Source organism: Oncorhynchus clarkii, chromosome 14 (genome assembly GCF_045791955.1).
Source record: "Oncorhynchus clarkii lewisi isolate Uvic-CL-2024 chromosome 14, UVic_Ocla_1.0, whole genome shotgun sequence".
Taxonomy (NCBI): domain Eukaryota; kingdom Metazoa; phylum Chordata; class Actinopteri; order Salmoniformes; family Salmonidae; genus Oncorhynchus; species Oncorhynchus clarkii.
The window spans coordinates 372,884-400,292 of NC_092160.1; the positions used below are offsets into that span (position 1 = coordinate 372,884).

The window sequence follows — 27,409 nt, forward strand, 5'->3', positions numbered from 1 at the left end:
GGAAAGGAAAGGGAACTAGGAAATGAGGAGAATATGCCAGGGAAGGAAAGAGAGCAAGGAAAGGAGGAGAGAAATGGAAGTTAGGGAAGGAAAGGGAGAAAGAAATGGAGGAAAGGAAGCTAAGGTCAGAGGAAAGAAAAAAGTTAGAAAGGATAGGAGGAAAGAAAGCTAGGAAAGCAAAGGATTGGAGGAACGGAAGGAAAGGGATCAATGTAAGCAAGCTAGGAAAGGAGGAAATTAATATAGGAAAGGAGGAAAGGGTAATTGTGATATATGTATTTTTATTTGAACTGAGGATGTCCTACTCTGGATTCCTTATCTTTATCTGCATAAACTGATCTGTAAAATTTCACAAATGGGTGAAGCAACTCACAAATGGGAGTCAACTCACAAATGTAATGCAAGTCACAAATATGTAAAATGTAGGTCACAAATGTTATCTGTGGAGTCACACATCTTGTCATATTCACAAAAACATATTTGACCACTGTTGTGTTGAATTTGCTTTTGTTAATGATGCCTAATTTGCTTTTGGATATTGACATATGTTTGTTGAACTATATGGCATATTTACTGACTGAATTGTATTTAAAAGTTGCATTCTATATTTGCACAACATTTTTTGTTTGTGACTCACTACTTATATATTTTAAACATTTTGATAGAAATCTATCTCCATATTTTTATCCAAAACGTCAATAATGACGTGGCCGGCCAATCAGAAAGCGATCCAAAATCAAAACAAACCGAAAATCTGAAACTAGCTAATAAGCTAGCTAAAAGCCAGTAAAACGACACGGAAAGTCTTTTGAAAGCTTGCTAATTCAACAGAGAAACAAAGAAACCGTTATGTAAGTCAGATGTTGATCCGTCTTCAATAAAATATCCGTTACTTTGAACATTTTGCTAATAGCTTAGCTAGCTGTAGAAAATGCCTTACTGGATCTGCTGTAACTCCTGCTTCAACCTCCCTGGTCCTGACTGCCAACTAGCTGTTGCCAGCTGTGGTCATGTCATCTGCAGCGTGTGTTTTCAGAAAGGTAGCAAGTTCAGTCTCTATTTGATTGTGCTAATGCACCCTGTTATGTCTCTTGTGAAATTAAGTTCAACATATCATTGCCTAACTACTGATGATATAACGTCATATGAACCAAAAAATGTATTACTTTGTCAGTTTGCTGCAGTTCTGTCTTTTTCAAAACAGTTACAGGCTAAACTTGAAAACACTGTCCTCTGCTGGTCTTTGTCTGATGTTACAGAAAAAATGCTCCATGCAGTTTGAGGGCCTCCTAGTAGTGTAATACTCTGCTATTCTATTGTATATGGTATTGTTCCAATAAACACATTTTCATTTTTCTTTCAGGCAAACAAGGGGAATACATGATATGTAAAGCAAAATGTCAAGTTACTCCTCTCTCAGACAAAGTAAGCAGCGATATCTTATATATCTGTCTATTTTTATTGAACCTTTATTTAACTGGCAAGGCTCATAAACAAATCAATTTGATGGCATACATAAGTCTATTTGATGGTAGCCATAACTTCACAATCTTGACTTTCACAGAGTAGTGCAGAAGTGAAGGCCCTCTTCTCTGACATCAATTCTGTTGCAACCAAACACTTCACAGAGATAAGCAAGGTATTGCTCATGATGCTCATAGGCAAATAAGTAATTATTGATAGCAATCATTTTCAAACACATTTTCAAACACTGTACTGCATGTTTAAAAACAACATATATATCTACCCTATTACTGTAGGTGTTACTATTCCAGGCAAGGCACCAAAAGAGGCTCATGGTGCATTACCAGAAGAGGGTAAGAGGAACATTTAGTCGTACCTCTTATTATTATTATTATTAAACCACTAATAGTTTAATGGTAGCCTATATCTTGTGGTGTTACAATCTCAAACATCTGTGCAAATTTTTTCACAACCCATTTATAATGAAAAGTTAGAACTCAAGATGAAGCAAGAAATTCAGCAAATGTCCAAGTTAGAATGCAAATCATTGACATAATTCAGTACCACATACAGTGCCTTTGTCCCACATTTTGTTGTGTTACAGCCTGAATTTAAAATGTATTCAATTGAGCTTTTTTTGTAGTGATGCACTGATACTACATGTTTGGCCGATATCGATATCCAATATTTTCCTTGCCATAAAAAAACAATACCGATAACCAATGTTTATAATTTTAGAGGCCTTTTAAGCATTCTAGTATAGTTAAATAGTTAACACACACACATGGACACAGCAGTCTAAGGCACTGCATCTCAGTGCAAGAGGCGTCACTACAGTACCTGGTTTGAATCCAGGCTGTATCACATCCGTTTGTAATTGGGAGTCTCATAGGGCAGCTCACAATTGGCCCAGCGTAGTCCGGGTTTGGCTGGGGTAGGCCGTCATTGTAAATAATAATTTGTTCTTAACTGACTTGCCTAGTTAAATAAAGATTACACACACACACATTTTGTTGGCATTTACGTATGTCCCCATTACCAGTAAAACATTTCTTTCACTTACTTGCTGTGCTGTTTCGTTGTTCATTTGTTAAGTCGTTTCATTCTCAACCAAGATTGCATCATACATGTCAAGAAGTGAAGTTTCAGCTCTGTCTGTCTGTGGCTTCTTCCTCGGTGCGCACTGTCATCGCAACGTTTCCATCTTGTCCAGCTGTGTATGTAACATTTCACGTAAACCCTGTTTCTTTTCTGCATCAAAGTAATGGTCCTTGTACATTGAGCATGGTGGCGACACAGTAAAGAGAGAATGTCACCAAATCGCTTGTTCACAGCCTGTGTGGGCAGTTTTGTTGCCGGGCAAACTGTTGTCAAGGGCAACTGTTTCATTTGCCAATGTGGGCCAGTAAAAACATCCATCTCGTCGGGAAAAGGGGCCGTCTTCACTCCATAGAAACTAGTCAGCACTAACATTGCACACTAGCTGCTTAGCATTGACAAAGTCAGAATGGGCATGTTCACTCCACTGTTATGTGACAGAATCGGTGGCGTTTTTTATTTATTTTTTTATTTTACCTTTATTTAACCAGGCAAGTCAGTTAAGAACAAATTCTTATTTTCAATGACGGCCTGGGAACAGTGGGTTAACTGCCTGTTCAGGGGCAGAACGACAGATTTGTACCTTGTCAGCTCGGGGGTTTGAACTCGCAACCTTCCGGTTACTAGTCCAAAGCTCTAACCACTAGGCTACCCTGCCGCCCCGTTAGAATTAGGAATTAGAATACGAATACTACACTGAACAATAATAGAAAGGCAACATGTAAAGTGTTTGTCCCATGTTTCAAGAGCTGAAAAAAAAGTTCCCGAAACTTTCCATACGCACATAAAGCATATCTCAAATTTTGTGCACATTTGTTTACATCCCTGCCAGTTTTGTTGAGTAGGCGTTTCAATGCCAATGACAGAGGGTATCACGTCTGATGCAGGCGCAGTTGATTAGCTTATTTCTCGAGTCAGTTGTTCGAATGGAGCTAGCTAGTGTGTTCATGTTTCAAACATGTTCTCAAATGCCATTGAAATGGCAGCAGTGGTATGACAACCAGCATATTCATGAGCATGCAATACGACTTTCCTCAGTACGAAATCCTCGATGACCCACTGTGCTGTCAGACTCAACATGCTCATGGAGCTGATATCACTGGTCCAAATGTCAGTTGTGAAGCTAAAAGCAGTGACGTTATTGCTGTGTAACTCAGGTAGGGCAGCATCTGAAAAATAGTACAACAAAAAAATATGTGTACCGGTGCTCGACCAGTCGGCGAAAGCCAACATCACCCACGACAGAGAACGGTTGATTGTCATGTGCAATGAATTCCATAATCTTGGCGTTAATGTATTTCGCCTTTGAGTTGTCTCGCTTAAATGTCCTTACTCTTTGAAATGACTACTCGACTTGTTGACTGATCGATCCACACAACAGACATCGTGGGCTAGATTAAGAATGCTGTGTTGCACGTGTAGCGCAAAATTTTACGTGGTGTCATTACATCATGAACCTACGTTATATACGAACAAGTTCTCATGTTATATCGGTTTTGCACATCGGCGCTAAACTAGACATTGGGCCGATACCGATGTTGGCATTTTTAGCTAATGTCGTCCGATTCCGATATGTTCACCAATATATCATGCATCCCTAATTTTTGGTCAATAGCATACACACAATACCCCATAATGTCAAAGTGAAATTATGTTTTTCGAAATGTTAAAACATTTATTAAAGCTGAAATGTCTTTAGTCAATAAGTATTCAACCCCTTTGTTATGGCAAGCCTAAATAAGTTCAGGAGTAGAAATGTGCTTAACAAGTCCCATAATAAGTTGCATGGACTCACTCTGTGTGCAATAATAGTGTTTAACATTATTTATGAATGACTACCTCATCTCTTTACCCCACACATACAATTATCTGTAAGGTTCCTTAATCAAGCAGTGCATTTAAAAGATTCAACCACAAAGCAGACATTGAGCATGGTGATGTTATTAATTACGCTATGGGTGGTGCCTCTATACGCCCAGTTACTACAAAGATACAGGTGTCCTTCCTAACTCAGTTGCTGGAGAGGAAGGAAACCACTCAGGGATTTCACCATGAGCAACAGTTAGAGTTTAATGGCTGTGACAAGAGAATTATAAGGATGGATCAACAACATTGTAGTTACGACAATACTAACCTAATTGACAGAGTGAAATTAAGGAAACCTGTACAGAATAAAAATATTCCAAAACATGCATCCTGTTTCCAACAGGCTAACTAATACTGCAAAAAAATGTGTCAAAGCAATTCACTTTTATTCCTGAATACAAAGTGATGTGTTGTATTTGAATTGACCCAAACATATTACTGAGTATCAATCTCTATTTTTTCAAGCATAGTGGTGGCTGCATCATGTTATGGGTATGCTTGTAATCGTTGAGGACTGGGGAGTTTCAGGAATACAAAGAAACTGTCACGGCTTTCTTCCTGGGAAGGAGAGGCGGACCAAAACGCAGCATGGTTATAGTTCATGGTTCTTTAATCAGAAAACTCAAACATGAACAAACTACAAAACAATAAACGTGAAAACCGTAACAGTCCTAACTGGTGCATAAAACACAAAGACAGGAAACAATCACCCACCAAATACCCAAAGAATATGGCTGCCTAAATACGGTTCCCAATCAGAGACAACGATAAACACCTGCCTCTGATTGAGAACCACTCTAGGCAACCATAGACTTACCTAGACAACTAAACTGAACGCAACCCCATTAATTTAATAAACCCCTAGACAAGACGAACACAATAAATCACCCATGTCACACCCTGGCCTAAACCAAAATAATAAAGAAAACAAAGATAACTAAGGCCAGGGCGTGACAGAAACGGAATGGAGCTAAGCACAGGCACAATCCTAGAAGAAAACCTGGTTCAGTCTGCTTTACACCAGACACTGGGAGATAAATTCACCTTTCAGAAGGACAATAACCTAAATCACAAAGCCAAATCTACATGAGATTCCCAAAAAGACAGTGAATGTTCGTGAGTGGCCGGAAATCTATGGCAAGACCTGAAAATGGTTGCCCAGCAATGATCAACAACCAATTTTACAGAGCTTGAATAATTTTTAAGGAATAATGTGCAGATGTTCCACAATCCACATGTGGAAAGATCTTAGAGACTTACCCAGAAAGACTCACAGCTGTAATCGCTGCCAAAGGTGCTTCTACAAAGTATTAACTCAGGGGTGGGAATACTGAAGTAAATTTGATATTTAATTTTCAATAAATTTACAAACACATTGTCACTTTGTCATTATGGGGTATTGCGTGTATGCTATTGAAAGGATGGGTAAATTCAGGCTGTAACACAACAAAATGTGGAATATGTTGAGGGGTATTAATACTTTCTGAAACTGTACTGTATAAATGACTGCTTAGTACAATTTAAAAACTTTTATTTTCCAGAAAAATTACAGCGCAGAATGCATATATTGCCAAGCTGGAGAGCACTCTTCAGCATCAAAGGTGTTACTGCTTTCTACTCACAAGGTGTCACTATTGTCAGCTTTGTTTCTCAAACATGAGACCATGGAGGGGACTAATTTGTTATCAACATATTGTTTATTCAGATTAACCCGTTAGTATTAATGGCACCTTGTGACTCTCTGCTGCTCTCTCCCTCCCTCTGCTGACACCAATGTCGTGTTCAAAACAACTGGGAAATCGGAAATCTCTGACTTCCGACGTCAGTGCGTTCAAGACAACTGGGAAATTAGAAAAAAACTAGATCCGACTCGGAAAGTCAATAAAATAACTTTGATACCTTGAATTCTTTCCTCCCAGCCATCTGGCAGAGATGCAAATTACCCCTAACCTGCCTTATCGTAGGGACACAGGGTAGGAGACGCCCATGTTCAAGCCCCCCTCGGCCTACGGACACCCCTTCATGTCCTCTCTGGGGGCCACCTGCCCTCCACCATAACACCGCCAAGCGCCAGCCATCATGATGGCACATGGAGACATCTCTGATCCACTTCAATGCTCTGCACGAGTGACTTAGCTGTAGATGAGCTGTGGAATAGGAAGTATTGGTCTGAAATTGAATCCACTACACAGGGTTAAGAAGAGGTTTGAAGCTGTTGGGTGTGTTTGTACTGTTGTGTGTACATTGTCATTTTAATGGCTACATACAGTATTATTTAATTGGTTCAATGAAGTTTGTCACAATAACAAGTACTTTTTTTTAAACAAAACAATCAAATGGATCTCTCAATAATGAATTGGCCAGTAAGACACTGAAATCACAAAATCTGTACTGTAACTACTGTACCCGAGTCATCAATCATTAACAAACTACTCATCTGATTGGCATGTTTAGAGGTTGTGATTTGCAGTATAATTAGCTGACAAAAAGTTATGCTCCCTATACTTTCAATGCATTTGTCCACAAAAGGTAGGTAAACTGGCAAGCAAAAAAAATTACGGGGTAAAATGTGTTTACCCTACACTACTGTTCAGGCTCACAGTTGCCTTACTGACGCCAGCTACCTGTGATGTGAACCAGTGGCCAGTGGGTGACACTATAATCCACTATGCTACCATGGACTCAGCCTCTGATTTCAACACTTTTCTTCAGGGGAGAATTTGAATACAACTTTTGGGGATACGGATCTACATTGTGGATTTGTTGTATTTGGAAGAATATATATTGCCTCTAGGGTGGTCTATGAGTAAAAAGAGGAGCAGGTAAAGGGCAGGGTGGTTGTGGCGGGCCCACTCATGTTCTGTTAGTCACACACTCACACAGATGTCCCGCATGTGAAGGGCCTTTGAAGGCCCTGACTCCATCCCATGCTTGAGTGATGTCAGCGGGGCTGTGGAAAGATTCCTTTCCTGTCAGACAGCTTGGCAGGATGTGTGAAGAAAGGCCGAAAGACAACACCGAGATTAGGCCGCTTTTGTCACGGCTCCGTGGCAGACTTTAAAGGCCTTGGCTACTTTCCCATCACACAGATTTCTTTTCTCACTCTGCATCCCTCTCTTTTCACCAGCAAGGTAAACAATTGGGTAAACCACGACCTCTTTAGCTTTTTTGTGTGTTTTTATTTTCCCGGTTTTAAATGATAGCTTTGTTGATGTGTAGGCCATTCTGAATGTCATTGTGAAAAGAGGGAGGTATGCAAACAGAGGGGTTTATTCTGTGCCAGGTATTCACAGGTGTGTCCTTCATGGACGCCGACTTCATTCACCTGATGCTTCCTTTCAGTGAGGACCAGTAAAGACCTCTGGACACTTTTTCATCACCACAATACAATTGGTAAGTGCACAGGAATCTGGTACATGGGTTCACACGCTTTCTTCAGCACATTTGTTTGTTAAACATTTGAATCAAAGCATGTCCACCATCAGTATCAAAATATATTAGTGATTTGGTTTTAAAAAGACATAATGTCACTGATTGTTCTAGAATGAGACAATTCTCATTGATGCCTCCTCTTCACTCTGTCGTCCTCATTGACCAGCTGTGAACTCGACACCAATGTCTTTCAACAGCACAGGTCTGCCTGAATCATCCTGCTTCTCAAATCTGAGTCCGCACGTAAGACTTGTTCATCTATCATCTAGAACAAAAATACTGACAGACAGCTAGATTACCAGTTGCTCTGACTACCCCATCTTTTAACAGCAAAAATGCATTTTAAATAGTACATTCAAGTTTTCAATGATCTCTGTTTCCATGTTTAAATTTTGTTTAGAACATTTTGGAAATACTTATTTATTTTCAGAAGTTTGAAGTAACGAATTAGAACTGCTCTTGTTCCTGTAATTGAGTAGCTTTTAAGAGTATTTTTCAAAGTCAGTAATTGTACTTCTACTTGAGGAAAAAATATTTAAAATGACAGTATTTAAAGGTCCCCCAAGAGGAAGTTGCCGGCACTATTACAACGTAATTTCATGTACTAGAGAGGAAATACACGTTTAGGTTCCACCTCCGAAGAGTGACGAAGGCTACTTATACATATTCACAAATTGGGTGTGGGGATTTCCGCATGGAGTTGATAAACATAAACAAATAGGGCACTGACAGCTGCCAGTATAGCGAGCATAACCTTACCTAGCTAGCTAGCTATCTTGCTAACCTTATCTAGTTAGCTAATGTTATGTTGTTGCTGCTTTTTTTTCTTATTCAAAAGATTAGCCAGCTGGCTCTATGGCTGTTTCTGAAGCTGCTTCAAGGCAAAGGGTGGCTACTTTGAAGAATCTCAAATATAAAATATATTTGGATTTTTTTGAACACTTTTTTGGTTACTACATGATTCCATGTGTGTTATTTCATAGTTTTGATGTCTACACTATTATTCTACAACGTTGAAAATAGTAAAAATAAAGAAAAACAATGGAATGAGTAGGTGTGTCCAAATTTTTGATTGGTACTGTATATACACTACCATTCAAAAGTTTGGGGTCACTTAGAAATGTCCTTGTTTTTGTAAGAAAAACAAAAAAACTGTCCATTAAAATAACATCAAATTGATCAGAAATACAGTGTAGACATTGTTACTGTCGTAAATTACTATTGTAACTATTGTATTTTATGGAATACCTACGTAGGCGTACAGAGGCCCATTATCAGCAACCCTCACTCCTATGTTGCAATGTCAAGTTGTGTTAGCTAATCCAAGTTCATAATTTTAAAAGGCTAATTGACCATTAGAAAACCCTTTGGCAATTATATTAGCACAGCTGAAAACTGTTGTCCTGATAAAAGTAGCAATAAAACTGGCCTTCTTTAGACTAGTTGAGTATCTGAAGCATCAGCATTTGTGGGTTCAATTACAGGCTCAAAATGGACAGAAACAAAGCACTTTCTTCTGAAAGTTGTCAGTCTATTCTTGTTCTGAAAAATGAAGGCTTTTGCATGCGAGAAATTACCAAGAAACTGAAGATCTCGTACAAGACTGTGTACTACTCCCTTCACAGAACAGCGCAAACTGTCTCTAACCAGAATAGAAAGAGGAGTGGGAGGCCCCGGAGCACAACTGAGCAAGAGGACAAGTACATTAGTGTCTAGTTTGAGAAGCAGACGCCTCACAAGTCCTCAACTGGCAGCTTCATTAAATAGTACCCGCAAAACACCAGTCTCAACGTCAATAGTGAAGAGGCGACTCCAGTATGCTGGCCTTCTAGGCAAATTTCCTCTGTCCAGTGTCTGTTATTTTGCTTATCTTAATATTTAATTTTTATTGGCCAGTCTGGGATATGGTTTTTTCTTTGCACCTCTGCTTAGAAGGCCAGCATCCTGGAGTCGCCTCTTCACTGTTGACGTTGAGACTGGTATTTTGCGGGTCCTTTTAAGGAAGCAACATCATGGGTAAGCTTTGGCCATCGTCTTTCAGCTTGAAAAAAGTGGATTTCTACTAGTGTGGGCGTACTTGAGTAGTACTCAGTAATCTTTCCACCACTGATTTTAATTGCTTTGAATGTTTAATTTAATATATGTATTTATAGCACATTCTTATATATATCCTTAATGTTTTCTACATACAGATGTGCCTTGTTGCAACTCATAAAATAAATGAACTTAGTTCCTACTGTACATTCATTTCCTCTCTTCCTTTTTCGATGTAATGCATGGAGAAGATCATGTCTAACAACGTTCAAGTAACCTTAGCGACATTAGCTAATTATCAAGGTCAATGTTTTTATTTTAAAAGAAAATCAATTTACTTTTCAATTTACTTTTAACCCAAGTACTTTTTAAATTATCTATTGTTTTTTTTACACCAGTCATTTTACTTCTACTTGAGTGAAATGTAATTGAAGTAACAGTCCTTCTACTTTAGTAGGATATGTCAGAACTCTTTCCACCGGTTTGTTTCTAATCTCTTAATGTGTTTTGTCCCCTAATTTCTATGGCTCTGTGACATTTCCCTCATGGAAGAGGTGAAAAAAGTGTTGTAAAATAAGGACTTACCACCTGGTACTGACAACCTGGATGGTAATTGCTGAGGTTGGTAACAGAATACATTGTGACTCCTGTTTGCCACATCTTCAATTCAAAGCCTAGAAGATGGTGTATGCCCTCAGACACGGAAGGAGGCAAAGGTCATTCTGCTACCCAGGAATAGCAGAGCACCCTTTAATGGTTCAAACAGCCGACCAATCAGCCTGTTACAAGTGCTCAGCAAACGTTTGGAAAAAATTGTGTTTGAATAGGTCTTAGGAAACGTTGCAGTATTTCGTTTTTTAAGTACTATTTTTTACATTATTAGCTCAGGAAATGTTTTGTGTCATTACAGACACCCGGGAAGAACTATTGGATATTAGAGCGACGGTAACTCACCAGAACTACCAGCATTACAACCAGGAATACGACTTCCCTGGAGCAGATCCTTTGTTCACTCTCCCCAGAGCAATTTAACTTATTCCAGAGGCCAATCCAAAACATCACCGGCAGAGTAGAGGCACTCGAGGCGGGCTGCTGGTTCGACTTAAGAGGCACGTACACCACCCACCACTTCCAAGTATATTGCTTGCTAATGTTCAGTCTTTGGGAAACAACGTTGATGAGCTTAGAGCAAGGATTTCTTTCCAGAGAGACATCGAGGCCTATAATGTACTTTGTTTCACGGAAACATGGCTCTCTCTGGATATTCTGTCAGAGACGGTAAAGCCAGCAGGATTCTCAGTACATTGCGCAGACAGGAATAAATATCTCTCCGGGAAGCAGAAGGGCGGAGGGGTGTGTTTCATGATTAACGACTGATGGTGTAATTATAGGAATATACAGGAACTCAAGTCCTTTTGTTCACGCAACCTAGAATACCTCACAATTAAATGCCGACCATATTATCTCCCAAGAGAATTCTCCTCCGTCATCGCCACGGCCGTTTACATCTCACCTCAAGTCAAAACCTTGATGGCCCTCAAACAACTTCAATGGACTTTATGCAAACTGGAAACCACATATCCTGAGGCTGCATTTATTGTAGCTGGGGTTTTAACAAAGCTGAGGACTAGGCTGCCGAAGTTCTATCAACATAACATACTGTCCTACTCGCGCTACAAAGACTCTCGACATTTGCTCTTCAAACTTCCGGAATGCTTACCAGGCCCTCCCCCACCCTCCTTTCGGCAAATCTGACTGCTCCCGTCCTATAGGCAGAAACTCAAACAGGAAGTACCCGTGCTTCGTACTATTCAACGCTGGTCTGACCAATCGGAATCCACACTTCAGGATTGTTTTGATCATGTGGGCTGGGATATGTTCCGGGTAGCTTGCGAAAATAATCTAGACGCATACGCGGATACCGGGACTGAGTTTATAAAGAAGTGTATAGGAGATGTAGTACCCACTGTGACTATTAAAACCTACCCTAACCAGAAACCGTGGATAGATGGTAGCATTCGCGCGAAACTGAAAGAGCGAACCACCGCATTTAACCATGGCAAGGTGACAGGTAATATGGCGAAACATAAACAGTGTAGTTATTCACTCCGCAAGGCAATTAACTTCTTGCGTCGAGCAATCCCGTATCCAGGAGCGTAATCATAGCCTCAAGCTCATTACCATAACGCAACGTTAACTATTTATGAAAATCGCAAATTAAACGAAATAAATATATTCACTCACAAGCTTAGCCTTTTGTTAACAACACTGTCATCTCAGATTTTCTAAATATGCTTTTCAACCACAGATACACAAGCATTTGTGTAAGAGTATTGATAGCTAGCATAGCATTAAGCCTAGCATTCAGCAGGCAACATTTTCACAAAAACAAGAAAAGCATTCAAATAAAATCATTTACCTTTGAAGAACTTTGGATGTTTTCAATGAGGAGACTCTCAGTTAGATAGCAAATGTTCATTTTTTCCAAAAATATTATTTGTGTAGGAGAAATAGCTCCGTTTTGTTCATCACATTTGGCTAAGAAAAAACGAAAATTCAGTCATTACAACGCCAAACTTTTTCCCAAATTAACTCCATAATATCGACAGAAACATGGCAAACGTTGTTTAGAATCAATCCTCAAGGTGTTTTTCACATATCTATTTGATGATAAATCATTCGTGGCAGTTGGGTTTCTCCTTGGAAGCAAACTGAAAAATACACGCAGCTGGAGATTACGCAATAATTGCGACGGAGGACACCAAGCGAGCACCTGGTAGATGTAGTGTAAAATGGTCAATCTTCCAATGATATGCCTACAAATACGTCACAATGCTGCAGACACCTTGGGGATATGACAGAAAGTGTAAGCTCATTCCTGTTCCTGCGCCTTCAAAATCTGGGGCACTTCCTGTTTGAAATGTCATATTGGTTTCGCCTGTAGCATCAGTTCTGTGGCACTCGCAGACAATATATTTGCAGTTTTGGAAACGTCAGAGTGTTTTCTTTCCAAAGCTGTCAATTATATGCATAGTCGAGTATCTTTTCATGACAAAATATCTTATTTAAAACGGGAACGTTTTTCATCCAAAAATTAAAAGAGCGCCCCCTATATCGAAGAAGTTAAACTAGCTAAACATTAGTATAGAGATAAAGTGGAGTCGCAATTCACCGGCTCAGACATGAGACAGGCACGCTTGAAGATAACACAGTGCCACCGACGAGGCCTGCTACTAAGGACTGTGGGCTCTCCTTCTCCGTGGCCGACATGAGTAAAACATTTAAGCGTGTGAACCCTCGCAAGGCTGCCGGCCCAGACGGCAATCCTAGCCACGTCCTCAGAGCATGCGCAGACCAGCTGGCTGACTGGTGTTTATGGGCATATTCAATCTCTTCCTTTCTCAGTCTGCTGTCCCCACATGCTTCGAGATGGCCACCATTGATCCTGTAGCCGAGAAGGTAAAGGTAACTGAACTTAATGACTATAACCCCGTAGCAATCACTTCTGTCATCAGGACGTGCTTTGAGAGACTAGATCCACAGACAATGCAATCGCCATCGCACTGCACACTGTCCTATCCCATCTGGACAAGAGGAATATCTATTTAAGAATGCTGTTTATTGACTATAGCTCAGCATTAAACACCATACTATCCTCCAAACTCATCATTAAGCTCGAGGCCCTGGGTCTGAACCCCGCCCTGAGCAACTGGGTCCTAGACTTCCTGACGGGCCGCCCCCAGGTGGTGAAGGTAGAAAACATCACCTCCACTACACTGATCCTCAACACTAGGGCCCCACAAGGGTGCGTGCTCAGCCCCCTCCTGTTCTCCCTGTTCACCCATGACTGCGTGGCCAAGCACACCTCCAACTCAATCATCAAGTTTGCACATGACACAACAGTAGTAGGCTTGATTACCAACGATGACGAGACAGCCTACAGGGAGGAGGTGAGGGCTCTGAGAGTGTGGTGCCTGGATAACAACCTCTCACTCAACGTCAACAAAACAAAGGAGATGATTGTGGACTTCAGGAAACAGCAGAGGGTGCACCCCCTATCTACATCGACGGGGCCGCAGTGGAGAAGGTGGAAAGTTTCAAGTTCCTTGGCGTACACATCACCGACAAACTGAAATGTACCACCCACACAGACAGTGTGGTGAAGAAGGCTCAACAGAGCCTCTTCAACCTCAGGAGGCTAAAGAAATTAGGCTTGTCACCTAAAACCTTCACAAACCTTTACAGATGCACAATTGAAAGCATCCTGTCAGACTATATAACCACCTGGTACGGCAACTGCACCGCCCACAACCGCAAGGCTCTCCAGAGGGTGGTGCGGTCTGCCCAACGTATTACTGGGGGCAATCTACCCACCCTCCAGGACACCTACAGCACTGGATGTCACAGGAAGGCCAAAATATCATCAAGGACAACAACCACCTGAGCCACTGCCTGTTCACCCAGCTATCATCCAGAAGGTGAGGTCAGTACAGGTGCATCAAAACTGGGCCCAAGAGACGGAAAAACAGCTTCTATCTCAAGGCCATCAGACTGTTAAACAGCCATCACGAGCACATTAGAGGCTGCTTCCTATAGGCATAGACTAGAAATCACTGGCCACTTTAAGGAATGGAACACTAGTCACTTTAATAATGTTTACATATCTGGCATTACTCATCTCATATGTATATACAGTTTTCTATACTATTCTACAGTATCTCATTCACCTAATGTTTACATGTCTTGCATTACTCATCTCATATGTATATATTGTTTTCTACACTGTTCTACTGTATCTTTGTCCGTTCCGTTCTGACATCGCTCGTTCATATGTATATAGTTTTAATTCATCCCTACTTAGATTTGTGTGTATTGGGTATATGTTGTGTAATTTGTTAGATATTACTTGTTAGATATTACTGCACTGACGGAGCTAGAAGCACAAGCATTTCGCTACACCCGCACTAACATCTGCTCATCACATGTACGGTGGGGAGAACAAGTATTTGATACACTGCAGATTTTGCAGTTTTTCCTACTTACAAAGCATGTAGAGGTCTGTAATTTTTTATCATAGGTACACTTCAACTGTGAGAGACGGAATCTAAAACAAAAATCCAGAAAATCACATTGTATGAGTTTAAGTAATTCATTAGCATTTTATTGGATTTTATAACAAAATAAATAAACAAACTAAGCCGTTGACCAAAAGGTTGTGGCCAAAAAGGGAAAGCAAAACAACAAACGCCTACTCCTGTCTTAGACTATCGTCTACACATAACTGTTACAGGAGGAACGCTTCTCTCTACCTAAAGCCTGCCTAGGTTAACAGAGAGACAAGGTGCCCAGTCACAGAAGCTTTCTCTGAGGTAGGAAAAACCAACGTCTTCACAGGTCCCCATCTCTACTCCCAAACCTCCCCCAGCTCCTCTCCTGGCACACCTACAGTGGCAAGAAAAAGTATGTGAACCCTTTGGAAATACCTGCATTTCTGCATAAATTGGTCATAACATTTGATCTGATCTTCATCTAGGTCACAACAATAGACAAACAGTCTGCTTAAACGAATAACACACAAGCAATTATACGGTTTCATGTCTTTATTGAACACACCGTGTAAACATTCACAGTGCAGGGTGGGAAAAGTATGTGAACCCTTGGATTTAATAACTGGTTGACCCTGCTTTGGCAGCAACAACCTCAACCAAACGTTTTCTGAAGGTGCGGATCAGGAGGAATTGTGGACCATACCTCTTTACTAAACTGTTTCAGTTCAGCAATATTCTTGGGATTTCTGGTGTGAACTGCTCTCTTGAGGTCATGACACAGCATCTCAATCGGGTTGAGGTCTGGACTCTGACTGGGCCACTCCAGAAGACGTATTTTCTTCTGTTGAAGCCATTCTGTTGTTGATGAATTATGTGTTTTGGGTCATTGTCCTGTTGCATCACCCAACCTCTGTTGAGCTTCAATTGGCGGACAGATAGCCTAACATTTTCCTGTAAAATGTCTTGATGAACTTGGGAATTCATTTTCCCGTCAATGATTGCAAGCGGTCCAGGCCCTGAGATAGCAAAGCAGCCCCAAACCATGATGCTCCCTTCACCATACTTCACAGTTGAGATGAGATTTTGATGTTGGTGTGCTGTATCTTTTTTCTATATAGACAAGAAAAATACAATAATTTGTGTGTTATTAGTTTAAGCACACTATGTTTGTCTATTGTTTTGACTTAGATGAAGTTCATATCAAATTTGATGAATTTATGCAGAAATCCAGGTAATTCCAAAGGGTTCAAATACTTTTTCTTGCCATAGAGGAAGACACAAAGCAATTAATGGGCCCAGCTGTGGACTAATTGGCTTTACACTGAGTATCTATCCCCTGAGGAGGGTGCTGTCGTGTCGTTTTTCTCCAGACGAGACTTCCGGGTCTCGATGGGATAGCGCATCTGCATTGCTGTGGGCTCTCCCCGATCGGTGAACCACCTGGAAATTAAAGGGTTGAAGCGACAGGAACCATCTTGTTATTCGGCTGTTCGTGTCTTGCTTGACCACCATCCACGGGATGTTCCTCCACCCGTCCTCTTGGGACAGAACAGCCCCTAAGCTGGTGCATCGGTGTGGACAGTGAAGGGCTGCTGGAAATCTGTGGCTCTCATCACCAGCTCCGAGCACAGCATGTCTTTGAGGTGGAGGAACGCCCCCTCGGCTTCTGATGTCCATACCACCCTCACCGGGTTCCTCTTCTTAGTCATGTTGGTCAGTGGGGTGGCGATGGTGGCATAACTTGGGATGAACCGCCTGTAGTAACCTGTTGCACTGAGGTTTGATCAGACCGCTTCTGATGGTGTAGCCAAGGTATTCAGCCTCGTTCAGTCCCATGTATAACTTTTTTGAGTTGGCTGTCAGGCTGGACACCTCCAAGCTGGCCAGCACAGAGTGCAGCTTGCGGAGGTGGTCCTCCCAGTCCTGACTGTGTATTACCACGTCGTCAATGTAGGCGGTGGCAAAGGCCTGGTGAGGACGTAACCGCGTGTCCATAAGCCTCTGGAAGGTGGCAGTCGCTCTGTGCAAGCCGAAGGGGAGGCGAACGTACTGAAATAGTCCATCCGGGCTGGCAAAGGCGGTTTTGTGGTGGTCTTCGGGGCCCAGAGGCACCTGCCAGTACCCCTTTTTGAGGTCGAGGGTCGACAAGCCGTCGAGGCTTCCCAAGCCGCTCGATCAGCTCATTGACCTTCAGGTTGGGGTAGGCGTCGAACCTGAAGATGGTGTTGAGGGCTCTGAAATCATTGCAGAAGCGAATAGACCCATCGGGTTTTGGCACCAGCTCGATATGGCTGGACCATTTGCTGGTGGACGGCTCGATGACACTCATCTTCAACATCTCCCTCCTCTCTTTCCGTACCATCTACCGGCATGCCTCTGGTACCCTGTAGGGTTGGAAATGGACCTTCCTTGGCTCAGTGACTATGCGATGGCAGAGCAAGGTGGTTAACCAAGACCCTTTGGTTATGGTGGACAACCTTTTCAAGATCTCACGTCTGCTGAGCCGTAAGAGTGGTGCCAAAAGGCACCTTTTCTGGAGGACGTTCCTCTCCGTCTGACTTCAGTCCCATAAGCACCTGTGCCTCTCATCCACATAGGCTTTCAACAGGTTGATGTGGTATATCTGCGCCATTGTCCGGGCTGACTCACCCTGTAGTTGACCAGGGACACTTGCTCTGTCACCACATATGGGCCCTGCCACTGAGCCAGGAGCCTGTGTTCCGGCGTGGGGATGAGGAGGAGTTTATCTCCTGGGCAGAACTGTCGTGGCTGGGCCGTTCTATTGTACGCTGGGGCTTGAGTTTCCTCTGCTTTGGCCATGTGTTCCCTCACCACCAACAATTTCGCTGCCTTTCGGTCCTTCACGAAGGTGACGTGTTCGATGAGGCAATGGTACAGGCAGGGTTGATTCTCTCAGGCCTCCTTGGATAAGTCAAGGATGCCGCGACAGGGCCGCCCATAGAGCAGCTAAAAAGGCAAGAAGCCTGTGGAAGCCTGGGGAACTCCTGGAGCGTGAAAATGAGGTGGGGCAACAACATATCCGAATTCTTCGTGTCCCTCAGGGCCGCCCAAAGAGCAGCTCAAAAGGCGAGAGGCCCATGGATGCCTGGGAGACCACCGGGAGCGCAAACATGAGGTGGGGCAACAACATATCCCATGTCTTCCTGTCCATGTTCACCACCCGGCATAGCACGCTTGTTATGGTTTTATTCAGCCGTTCACAAAGCCTGTCCTTCTCAGGGTGGTACACACCGGTCCTTATTTGTTTGACACAGATCCTTCATCAGTCTGGATATGAATGGCGTGCCCTGATTGGTCAGAATGGTGGCCGGGAGGCTCACTCGGGAGAACATTAGATACAGTTCCTTTGCTATGGCTTTCGTTGACATCAACCTCAGGGGAATAGCTTCTGGGAACTTCATGGCATAGTCCACCACCACCAAGATATACTCATGTCCGCAAGCAGAATGCGTAAGGGGTCGCCCCAGGTTTATGGCTATGTGCTCAAACGGGGTCTTAATAATTGGGAGAGGGATAAGAGGGTTACGGTATGTTCGCTTGGCAGCAGTGCGTTGGCAAGTGTCACAAGGTTTGCAATACGTAGCGACATCTTAGATAATCCTCGGCCAATAGAAACACCCCAGCAACCGTTTGGTGGTTTTCTCCCTGAGGTGTCCCCTCTATGTTCCTGTTCTACCCCTCTTCATTTGGCCACCCAGTACAAGAGACCCCGCTTGATGGCGTAATAAGGAGTGGTTACCTCACCTTCCGAGCCAATACTCCTCCCATCTATCCTCTTCACCTACCGCATCACCATGTGAAGGTCGGGGTCACGGTGTTGGCCCATTAGCTCTTCCGACAGGGTGAAGTTCTGTTTTTGGGGCGAGGGAGGGGGCGCTCCTGGTTGGATGACTTATGCCAAACCCCCTCTAGGTGCTCTCCCTCTGACTCCTGAAACACCTGGCATAACTGTTCCCTCTGGAGCTCGTCGACTTGACCTCGGACGGTAGTCTGGTTAGAACCGGCTCCGCCGGGTCGCTCTCGATCCCCTCCAGGTGTCTTCCTTCCTCCCTTCCCCTGCGGTGGGCGCCATCGAGGGCATCTCTGGGTGAGCTCTGAGTGAGCCAGTGCTTGGCGATTAGAGTTGTGTCTATCTGCGTGATCTATCGGGGCCACTCCCTCGCCCCTCCTTCCTCCACAGAATCTTGAACAGTCCCTCCCCAGTAGCACCGGTACCGTCATACGATCAGGGTAGTCTTCCCGGCAGGCTATGGCAGTTTCCGCCTCGAGACGGGGCGTGTTGGCCAGGACCTCCCGTACCAGAGACACCATGCTTCCCGAATCCAGGAAGGCCTCCCAGTCCTCCCTCTTACGCACACTGGCACACACCGAGCCGGGGCCAGCTCCACATGCCAACATACCTGTGGTGCGGGACATTCCACCTGGTCATGGGGGGTGGCTGATGATTCAGTGGGCATAGGGATGTCTACACTGGGGCAGTGTCTAGCCATATGACCATATGTGGTGCACTTGAAACACTGTATAGGGCCCTGAGGCATGACCTTACCAAAAGTCTTGACTATGGGGCTCGATGCTGGCCTGGCCTTGTCGACTATCCTGCTAACCTCTGGGCCCGGTCTCTGGGGTTCAGCTGATAGCGGGACTGAATCTCCGCCTTCAGACATGAATAATCCACGGCAGCCCCTTCCTCACAATGTCATAGTACGCCTGGGGCGTTGCCTGTGAGCAGGGGAGCCAGGCGGCCCGCCCATTCGTCCTGAGGCCATCTATCTCTGCGCCATTCGTTCGAAGGCCAGAAGGTAGGCCTCCACATCGTCGTCCTCCATCAGACATGGAATCAGCACATTGACATTGGGCATCCCACAGTCCCTGGGAGACGGGCGGTCTACTATTTCGGCCTGGAGAAGGTCTAGGATCTCCTGTTGGGCGAAAGTGCAGGCCGTTAGCTGATGCAGAAATTCTTCGCTCATGCCTATCAGCGGGTGTAGTGGGCTTCCGATAATAAATACAAAAATTATAAACCACAGCCACCGGGAAAGGGGAAAGGTTGTGGTCTTGCCTCAAAGTATCTGCATTCTCCACCAGTTGTGAATGGCTCAGCTTGTCCAAAGCATCCTAACACAGGTGGGAGGCATGAAATGAACAGACCAGAGGCAGTGGTTGTGACTCCTTTTACTAAACGGGTCTTCTTTTTCCGGCCAAAATAACTCAGGGAACGTCCAACACTGAAACACCAGAGTAACAAAACAAATAAACATAAACTAAGCCGTTGACCAAAAGGCTGTGGCCAAAAAGGGAAAGAAAAACAACAAACAGCTACTCCTGTCTTACACATAACAGGAGGCACGCTTCTCTCTACCTAAAGCCTGCCTAGGTTAACCGAGAGACAAGGTGCCCAGTCACAGAAGCTGTCTCTGAGGTAGGAAAAACCGATGTTCTCACAGGTCCCCGTCTCTACTCCCAATCCTCCCCCAGCTCCTCTCCTGGCACACCTATTTAGAGGAAGACACAAAGCAATTAGTGGGCCCAGCTGTGTACTAATTGGCTTTACACTGATTACCAATCCCCTGAGGAGGGTACTGTTGTGTCGTCTTCCTCCGGCTGGTCACTGAACTCTCACAATACATTGTACACAGCACTATTTACTGAACAACTTAATATCAAACACAAATTGTGAAGATTTACTATCATTTTAATGGTGATAATAAAATTATTAAAATGTTTCCATGTGACAAAAATCTTTTTCAACCTAAAAGACAATAGACTGTACAAGATTGTCAATACAAAGATTACCATATATCTGAACGGCACATATAAATATTTTTTACACTTACGTATTTGCTATATAGCTTACACTGTAACTATAAGACAAAATGTAATCCACTGCCGAGTTGGTATTTTTTTGGGATACAAAAATGACATAATGCTCAATTGTAGGAGAAAAAAAAATCTTGCTTATGAAAATAAATTAAATACACTGTCTTAGTCTAGACAATTACTTAGGATTTACATGTTTAAGTCAATTTGACATGGGATATTCCATGGTCCTAGATTCCTCAAAAGAAAGCTGAGGGCAATAGCTTAACTTTAACACTATCAACATACTTGGAATAAGTGCATGGATTAATAATCTGGCAGTCCATTAGCTTTGACACATAAACACTGGGATAAAACAAATGAACAATTCGGGTGAGGACACTTTTCACAGACAATGCAGCAATCTTGACATACTGTTATTTGGTTTTTGGCAAGCTTTCCGTCTCCCTTCCCAAAGTTTAAAAAGGGTGCCATTACATGAGCAGTCAAAGACATATTACACACTTTCATATAGTGGTCAGAGTTATGCACACATTATACACACACATACAAAGGACAAGAGACAAAAATAAAGATTGTCACCTGAGAATTAAAAAGGGTTTGTTACCACAGCCACAAAGTCAACCTTGTCTATAGTAAAAATTCATTTAAACGAACATTTGCTTTTGGCCTTAATTTAAGGTTAGGCATAAAGTTAACAGTGTGTTTATGGTTAAATTTAGGATTAGGTTTAATATCACATTTTAATTTGAGAAATTGTAAGAATAGGCGGCCTGTATGACTTTGTGGCTGTGGTAAGTAGGGACGAGCATTCAAGAATTGAATGACTCTTTTGTGATTGGGTGCCCAGGAGGTCCGGGTCAGACCAATTTAATTCACTCTCCATAATCCCATAGTGCCAGTGCTAGCCCATAGCCAAATGTTTAGCTAGCTAGCTAAAGTCAGCATATTCGCAAGCTAGCACAACATAGGACACTGCACTAACTCGACAGCTAACACAGGCAGCTGTTTCATGTAAATGAATCCATTGTGATTTAATTATAATGTCAATACTAGCTACAGTAGTTAGTAAATTGGAAGAAGTATTCAGTGTTGTGTGCAATGCGTCTGTGCTAGAGGTCTTCAATGATCCACCTGTACCTGAATACCCAAGACCCGAGCGGGTCCGGATCCAGAATTCTAAATAATGTCACGGGTCTGGGTCGGATCTGATATGATTGTCAAAGGCCGCCGGTATGTGTAATTTTAACTGACTTGTCCGGATGAGCCTGTACATATCCGAATGCGACTCTGTAGAGAGAGAGAGAAAATGTTGATCATTTATGCTGTTTTTCACGAGAGTGGAGCGTGGCGCATGTAGCTTGTTGTTGTTGGCCAATCATAAGTCATCAAAGCGGCAATAGGCTATTCAGTCCTAGAACCAAAAGTGTGTGGCACATTTAGGAGATATCTAATGGAAGATGGAATAAAAATGCCGGAATTAAAAGTTAAAGAAGAAGGATAGGCTACAACAACCAAGAGCCAATGGGAAGGCTGCTACTTAATATTCTGAGTGGAGTTGTTGTTATTTGTAACTGTAGGATGAGAAAGCACACGCCCGCAGCCTCAATTAGCCTAGCTAGGTAAAGTTATCTAACTTTTCCCGGCTTGATGCAGTCAAGACAAGTATCATATTTGATGATAAATAATCTAGCTATGGAAGCAATTAGTCTACTATCTCGTGAGTTGGCTTGGTTGGTTGCCGTCTCTCCCTCCATGCTCCACCACCTGCTAGAGCGGCACCTCTCTCTCCCCTCACACTTGATTAGCTCCGGTTAATAAAGTAGCTTAAAAAAATGACTTTTCTGCTGCTTCCCTTACTCGGATCTAACCAGGTTTGGCTCCGACCAGGTCTGTTCGGAACGGATCTCGTCGCGTCTGTTCGGGTCTCTAAATAAAAATGTATTTATATCGGGTCAGGTGGTGAAAGCCCCAGGTCCATTTCAGAACATTTTGGACATGTGAAGACCTCTAGTCTGTGCACTTAGCTAGCTACCAGTCCATAGCCTACGTTGCATATGAAGTGTGACTGGCTCATGACCGTGGATGTACAGAGAAAATGCCCTCTTTTTTCCTTTATGTTGTCACTCGTTGGGTTCCCCACGTGAGGGTTCATGCTCTCTGATTGGCTCAAAGTCAAGTCGTTGGCCACTGAACAGTATTGCAATTCTACAAGTAGAAACAACGCTACCGGGTCGGCACGAAACATGTACCTATCGGCAGTCTATTGGTAGTAAGATTCTCTGTGTGTTTCACGCTTTAGGGACCTTTACCTCCAGTAAAGAAACCTTCTTTAAAGGATTTCATACCATTTCCTACTACAGATAAATAATTTTCCATTCACGTACACATACAATAGACAAATATATATTGTAATGCCTTGCAGGTCCTTTTCCTTGACGATAACCATTTTGAGAAACAGAATACATTCGACCTTTGTTTACTCAATCACGCTTTGTCTCTGCTGGTTGACCTGCTTCTGAGGTACTCAGGATGGCACATGAGGATTCTTACTCGCACCTTACTCCTTTCGTTACTCGCTGAGGTTGTGCATCTGACAAAAATCCAGAGCTAATGTACATGATCCTCTTAGCCCCTTCCAAAGTCACTGCACATGAAAGCAGGCCGGAGAGGAGATGGGGTGTTGCAGGAAATGCTGCCATTTTCATACAGAGTAAAGACTCTCAAATGAGACATAGCTAAATGCATACATTCACTCATTTCAGCCACTGTGAGTTTGCTCATATTGTTCTAGACTAGAGAAACAAATGTTTCTATTTCTCTGCAGAGTGGAGTTTAATGTGAAATGTCTGTATGAAATGTTACTCCATTTGGACTCACATTATTACATGTGGGATTAGGCATTGCCATGTCCCTTGTTCTGTACCTCATGGAGGGTTCTATCCTGACTGGATCCATGTTCCCCTAGTCTTTGTTCAGTACAGAACAGTATGTAGCAGTCAGGGGGTTTGTGTGAAGCACCCGGGCTTAGACTGTTTGTCTGGGTCTGTAGGATCAAGGCAGGACTGGGCACTTGGAGGAGGCGAAGGTGTAGGTGGTGGGAGCCGACCCAACACTGCATTAATTAGTGCTTTTGTACATATGAGCATCCCTGTTGAGACAGTGGCAACTAACACTGGTAGTGAATGTGCTGGTGTTGGTGCACTTTGCCATCCACATGTGAGTGGGTGTGTGTGTGAATGTCCGTGTAGATCTTTGGGTAGACTTTGGGGACCTCCAGGCCGTTGCCTCCCTGGGCCAGAAGGAGCTGCTGCTGCTGGGTAATGTACTCTTCGTAGGTGAGAGAGCCCAGGCAGTCTTTGTCCCCGCTAGATGGTGGGCAGGCTGACACCCGGGGGGGCGGGCGCTGTGAGGCGTGGGTGGTAACTACCCTTCCAGAGGAGCAATGGTGTTTGGACTGGCAGAACCACAGCAGAACAGTACCCAGGATGAACACCACACCGGCTGGGATGCCAATGATCACAGGCCAGGGCAGGCTAGGAGAGATGGCTGTGGGGACAGGGATGTGGTGAGGCTTTGGATCTGGAGGGGAGAGAAGATGAGATTTGAGGAGTTATGAGAAGCTTGGTCAAATGTCACTATTAAAACTTGATGGAGAATACATACAGTAGAAAATAAAACCATTACAACAAAAAAACACTTCAGTTGTGCATGAGGCCATGTTTTGTTTGGTTGTGGATGTAACAGGATATGACATGGTTGTAACAGAGTAATAATCTAACAGGATAATGGTGTAGCAGGGTCTTATGGTTAAACTGGGTGTACCCAGAGTAATAACGTAACAGGGTAAGAGTGTAGCTATGGTAAAACAGGGTGTAACAATGTAAGAATGTAACAGGGTAAGTGTGTAGCAGGGTGTTATGGTTAAACAGGATGTAACAGACTAAGAATGTAACAGAGTAAGGGTGTAGTAGGGTGCTATATGGTTGTAACAGAGTGTTGTGATTAAACAGGGTGTAACAAGGTAAGGGTGTAGCAGGGTGTTCCATTCACCTGGCAGCACAGTGAGGAAGGCACTGCGGAAGCTGTAGCCCATGGTGTTGGCGCCCAGGCAGATGTACATGCCAGCATCCTCATCCTTGGCGCGGGTGATGAGCAGCTTGTTGAGGTAGGAGCCATCTGGCCTGGACCATACATCTCCCGTGGGCAGCACCACGAAGCGATGGTCGCCCACCTCGATGGTGGAGTTGTACTTGTTCTCGTTCCCCGGCTCCACCCGCTTCAGCCACTGAATCACTGGCTTGACGTCACTGCGCACCTTGCACTGGAACGAGGTTGTGCCACCATAGTCTACTGTGGTGTTCACCGGATGAGTGCCGGTCAGGATGGGCTTGGAGTTTGTCCGCTCTATGATGGAAAGACAAAGGAGATAGTTTTCATATTAACAGCAACGTTATTGCCATGTTCAGCGCTTTCCTTTCCTCTCTTTCTCCGTGCTGCGGCTAGAATAGGATGAGGTTGATGGAGAAAATGCCACAATTGACACGAGAAAGCACAATCTGCATTCACTTCATCCTCACCGCTTCTGTGTTTGGTAGAAACATGTGTTTTTGAAGTCAGCACACAGCTGGGAGGAGGAGCAGATGTCGATAGAGAGAGGGAGCCTGAGACTCGCCACGCCAAGCCAGCCCACCTCTAACCCAACCTCACAGCTCAACACTCAAATCAACCACTACCAACCTAAACCCAAACCCCATCCTCAACTATAAACCAATTTGGCCAGTGAACACTAGTTCATGCCCAACCTCCAAACTCAACTGCATCAATACTCTACTTCAACCCTAGCTCAATGCTAATCCAACCTTACCCTTCAACATTGACCCAAGTCTATGAATCAACCAACAACGAATAAATCTATACTGAAAGTAAGTGACCAAACTTACGGATGACTTCCACTTTGTATGTGGCGTTGATCTCTCCAACCCGGTTGGAAACGTGGCAGGTATACTTCCCACTGTTCTCAGGGGTCAGGTTCTTCAGGCTCAGAGTCCACTTCTTCTTACGGCCCTCACCCACCTCCCCAGGGGTCAGCGGCTTGCTGTCCTTCACCCACACGATATCTGGACGAGGGTTCCCGCTAGCCATGCACTTCAGCCGTACTGAGCTGCCCACTGGCCTGGCTATCACGCGCTTCCTCATCTTGGCTGGCTGTGTGAAGCGTGGTCGGACTGCGATCAGAGAAAGGGTTGTTTGCAATAAAGTGCATTTACAATCAAAGAAATGGTGTTGTTGGGGAGAACATCACAGGAATGTTTTTACAAGTTTTATAATGGTATGCACATCAGACAGCTATTAAATACTGCAATGAATCACGCTGCATGACTTAGAAAATAATTAAGGTCTGTTTATTTGACAACTTTTCTAACACCCAACAGTATTTCTGGTGTGGTAGCACTACTCAGCATAATGTAACCTGCCAAGGGGCACCTTCACAAAATAATTTTCACTCAGCAGTTCAACGCTTGTTGTATATAAACTGTGCTGAGATTGAGTCAATAGGAGAAAATATATACAGTAGTGGACTTCAGTTTGATAAGACTGGTCTGGCCTTCTAGAGAACTGAGAGCAGAGAGTGCCACAGCTCAGTGGGAGCACTTCACCACCACACTTCACAGTGCAAAAATACTAATGGCAGCCCGCTTGTGATCAGGGTAGAACATGGCTACATTCTGCAGCCACTGAGTCCAAGGGGCAGCCAACGGAGAGAGAGAGGGGGGGGGGGGGGATGGAATGTTTCCCCAATCACACTTCACTTAAATAGCCTGCTCTCTGGCCTGTCAGAGGCAATTACCAAAGCAAACAGTACCCTGCTGTTGAGGTGAGTGGGGGGTTATTTGTGTGTGTGTGTCAGAGAAGCACACACAGGGCAGAGTGGGTCCAGGTGTGTCCAGATGCAAAACTAGACCTACCTACCCCCTAACTAGAGTACGGACCACTACATACCCAGCAGTAAGAGAATGCCCTGTTTCTAAATGAACTAGGGTCAGATGAAACAAGAGATAAAGGTCAGAGAGAGAGTGCTCAGTGTCTTACCAAATTTCCCTGACTGGTCAGTGCTGTATTCTGCGTCTCCCGCTGTTCCAGCTCCATCCCTCCCAGTGCTGGCGTCATCTACAGACAGAGAGAGAGACAAGACAGACAAAGGTAGCAGGGCATTACGGTCAGTGGGAGAAAAAAAAAACTCAGTTTTATAACTTACTGTAACCTCCTTTACAGCTCTAGCTGTAACCCAATACGCTCTAATGGCTGTAGGAGTGGGATTAGGACAGAACCAGAATCCAGTGTCCAGTAACATGGGACACGATGCTGAAGACCCCAGATCATATCTCCTATCTCCTCTCTGTGACTCGTCCTGCTCAAAGCTTTGTACTGCCACCCCCAGTATCTCACTCCAGGAGATGGATTAACAATGATGAGTCAATGCCAAACAGATCTGCCATACTTCACACCACAAAACCACTTCAAGATGTGGCCATACTCTCACAGAGCAGTTCATCAGAGAAGCAAGAATCAGACGTTACAACAGGTGGGACTGGATAAACCAGTGGAAACTTGTTTAAACAGATACA

The 27,409-nt window shown here is 43.7% G+C and overlaps 2 protein-coding genes across 4 annotated transcripts in view; one reads left to right on the forward strand and one right to left on the reverse strand.

Moving 5' to 3' along the window:
* The first annotated feature begins 931 nt into the window (after window positions 1-931).
* On the forward strand, window positions 932-14,338 carry LOC139365778 (probable E3 SUMO-protein ligase RNF212). The gene is made up of 7 exons (XM_071102858.1): window positions 932-1,040; window positions 1,364-1,425; window positions 1,565-1,639; window positions 1,761-1,817; window positions 1,946-1,995; window positions 5,970-6,029; window positions 14,140-14,338. Exons 1-7 carry the CDS (start codon window positions 932-934, stop codon window positions 14,336-14,338), a joined length of 612 nt encoding a protein of 203 aa, XP_070958959.1.
* Window positions 14,339-20,634: 6,296 nt separating this feature from the next.
* Window positions 20,635-27,409, reverse strand: part of LOC139366114 (fibroblast growth factor receptor like 1a) — a 63,619-nt gene continuing 56,844 nt past the window's right edge. For 2 of the 3 annotated variants that reach the window (XM_071103220.1, XM_071103221.1), the window contains 4 exons: window positions 26,874-26,951; window positions 25,724-26,008; window positions 24,834-25,187; window positions 20,635-24,362 (listed from right to left, as the gene is read on the reverse strand). In XM_071103220.1, the coding sequence (XP_070959321.1) occupies window positions 23,950-24,362; window positions 24,834-25,187; window positions 25,724-26,008; window positions 26,874-26,951 (1,130 nt within the window). In that variant the 3' untranslated portion in view covers window positions 20,635-23,949. The remainder of the gene's footprint in view (window positions 24,363-24,833; window positions 25,188-25,723; window positions 26,009-26,873; window positions 26,952-27,409) is intronic. The other variant, XM_071103219.1, reaches the window with a different exon arrangement.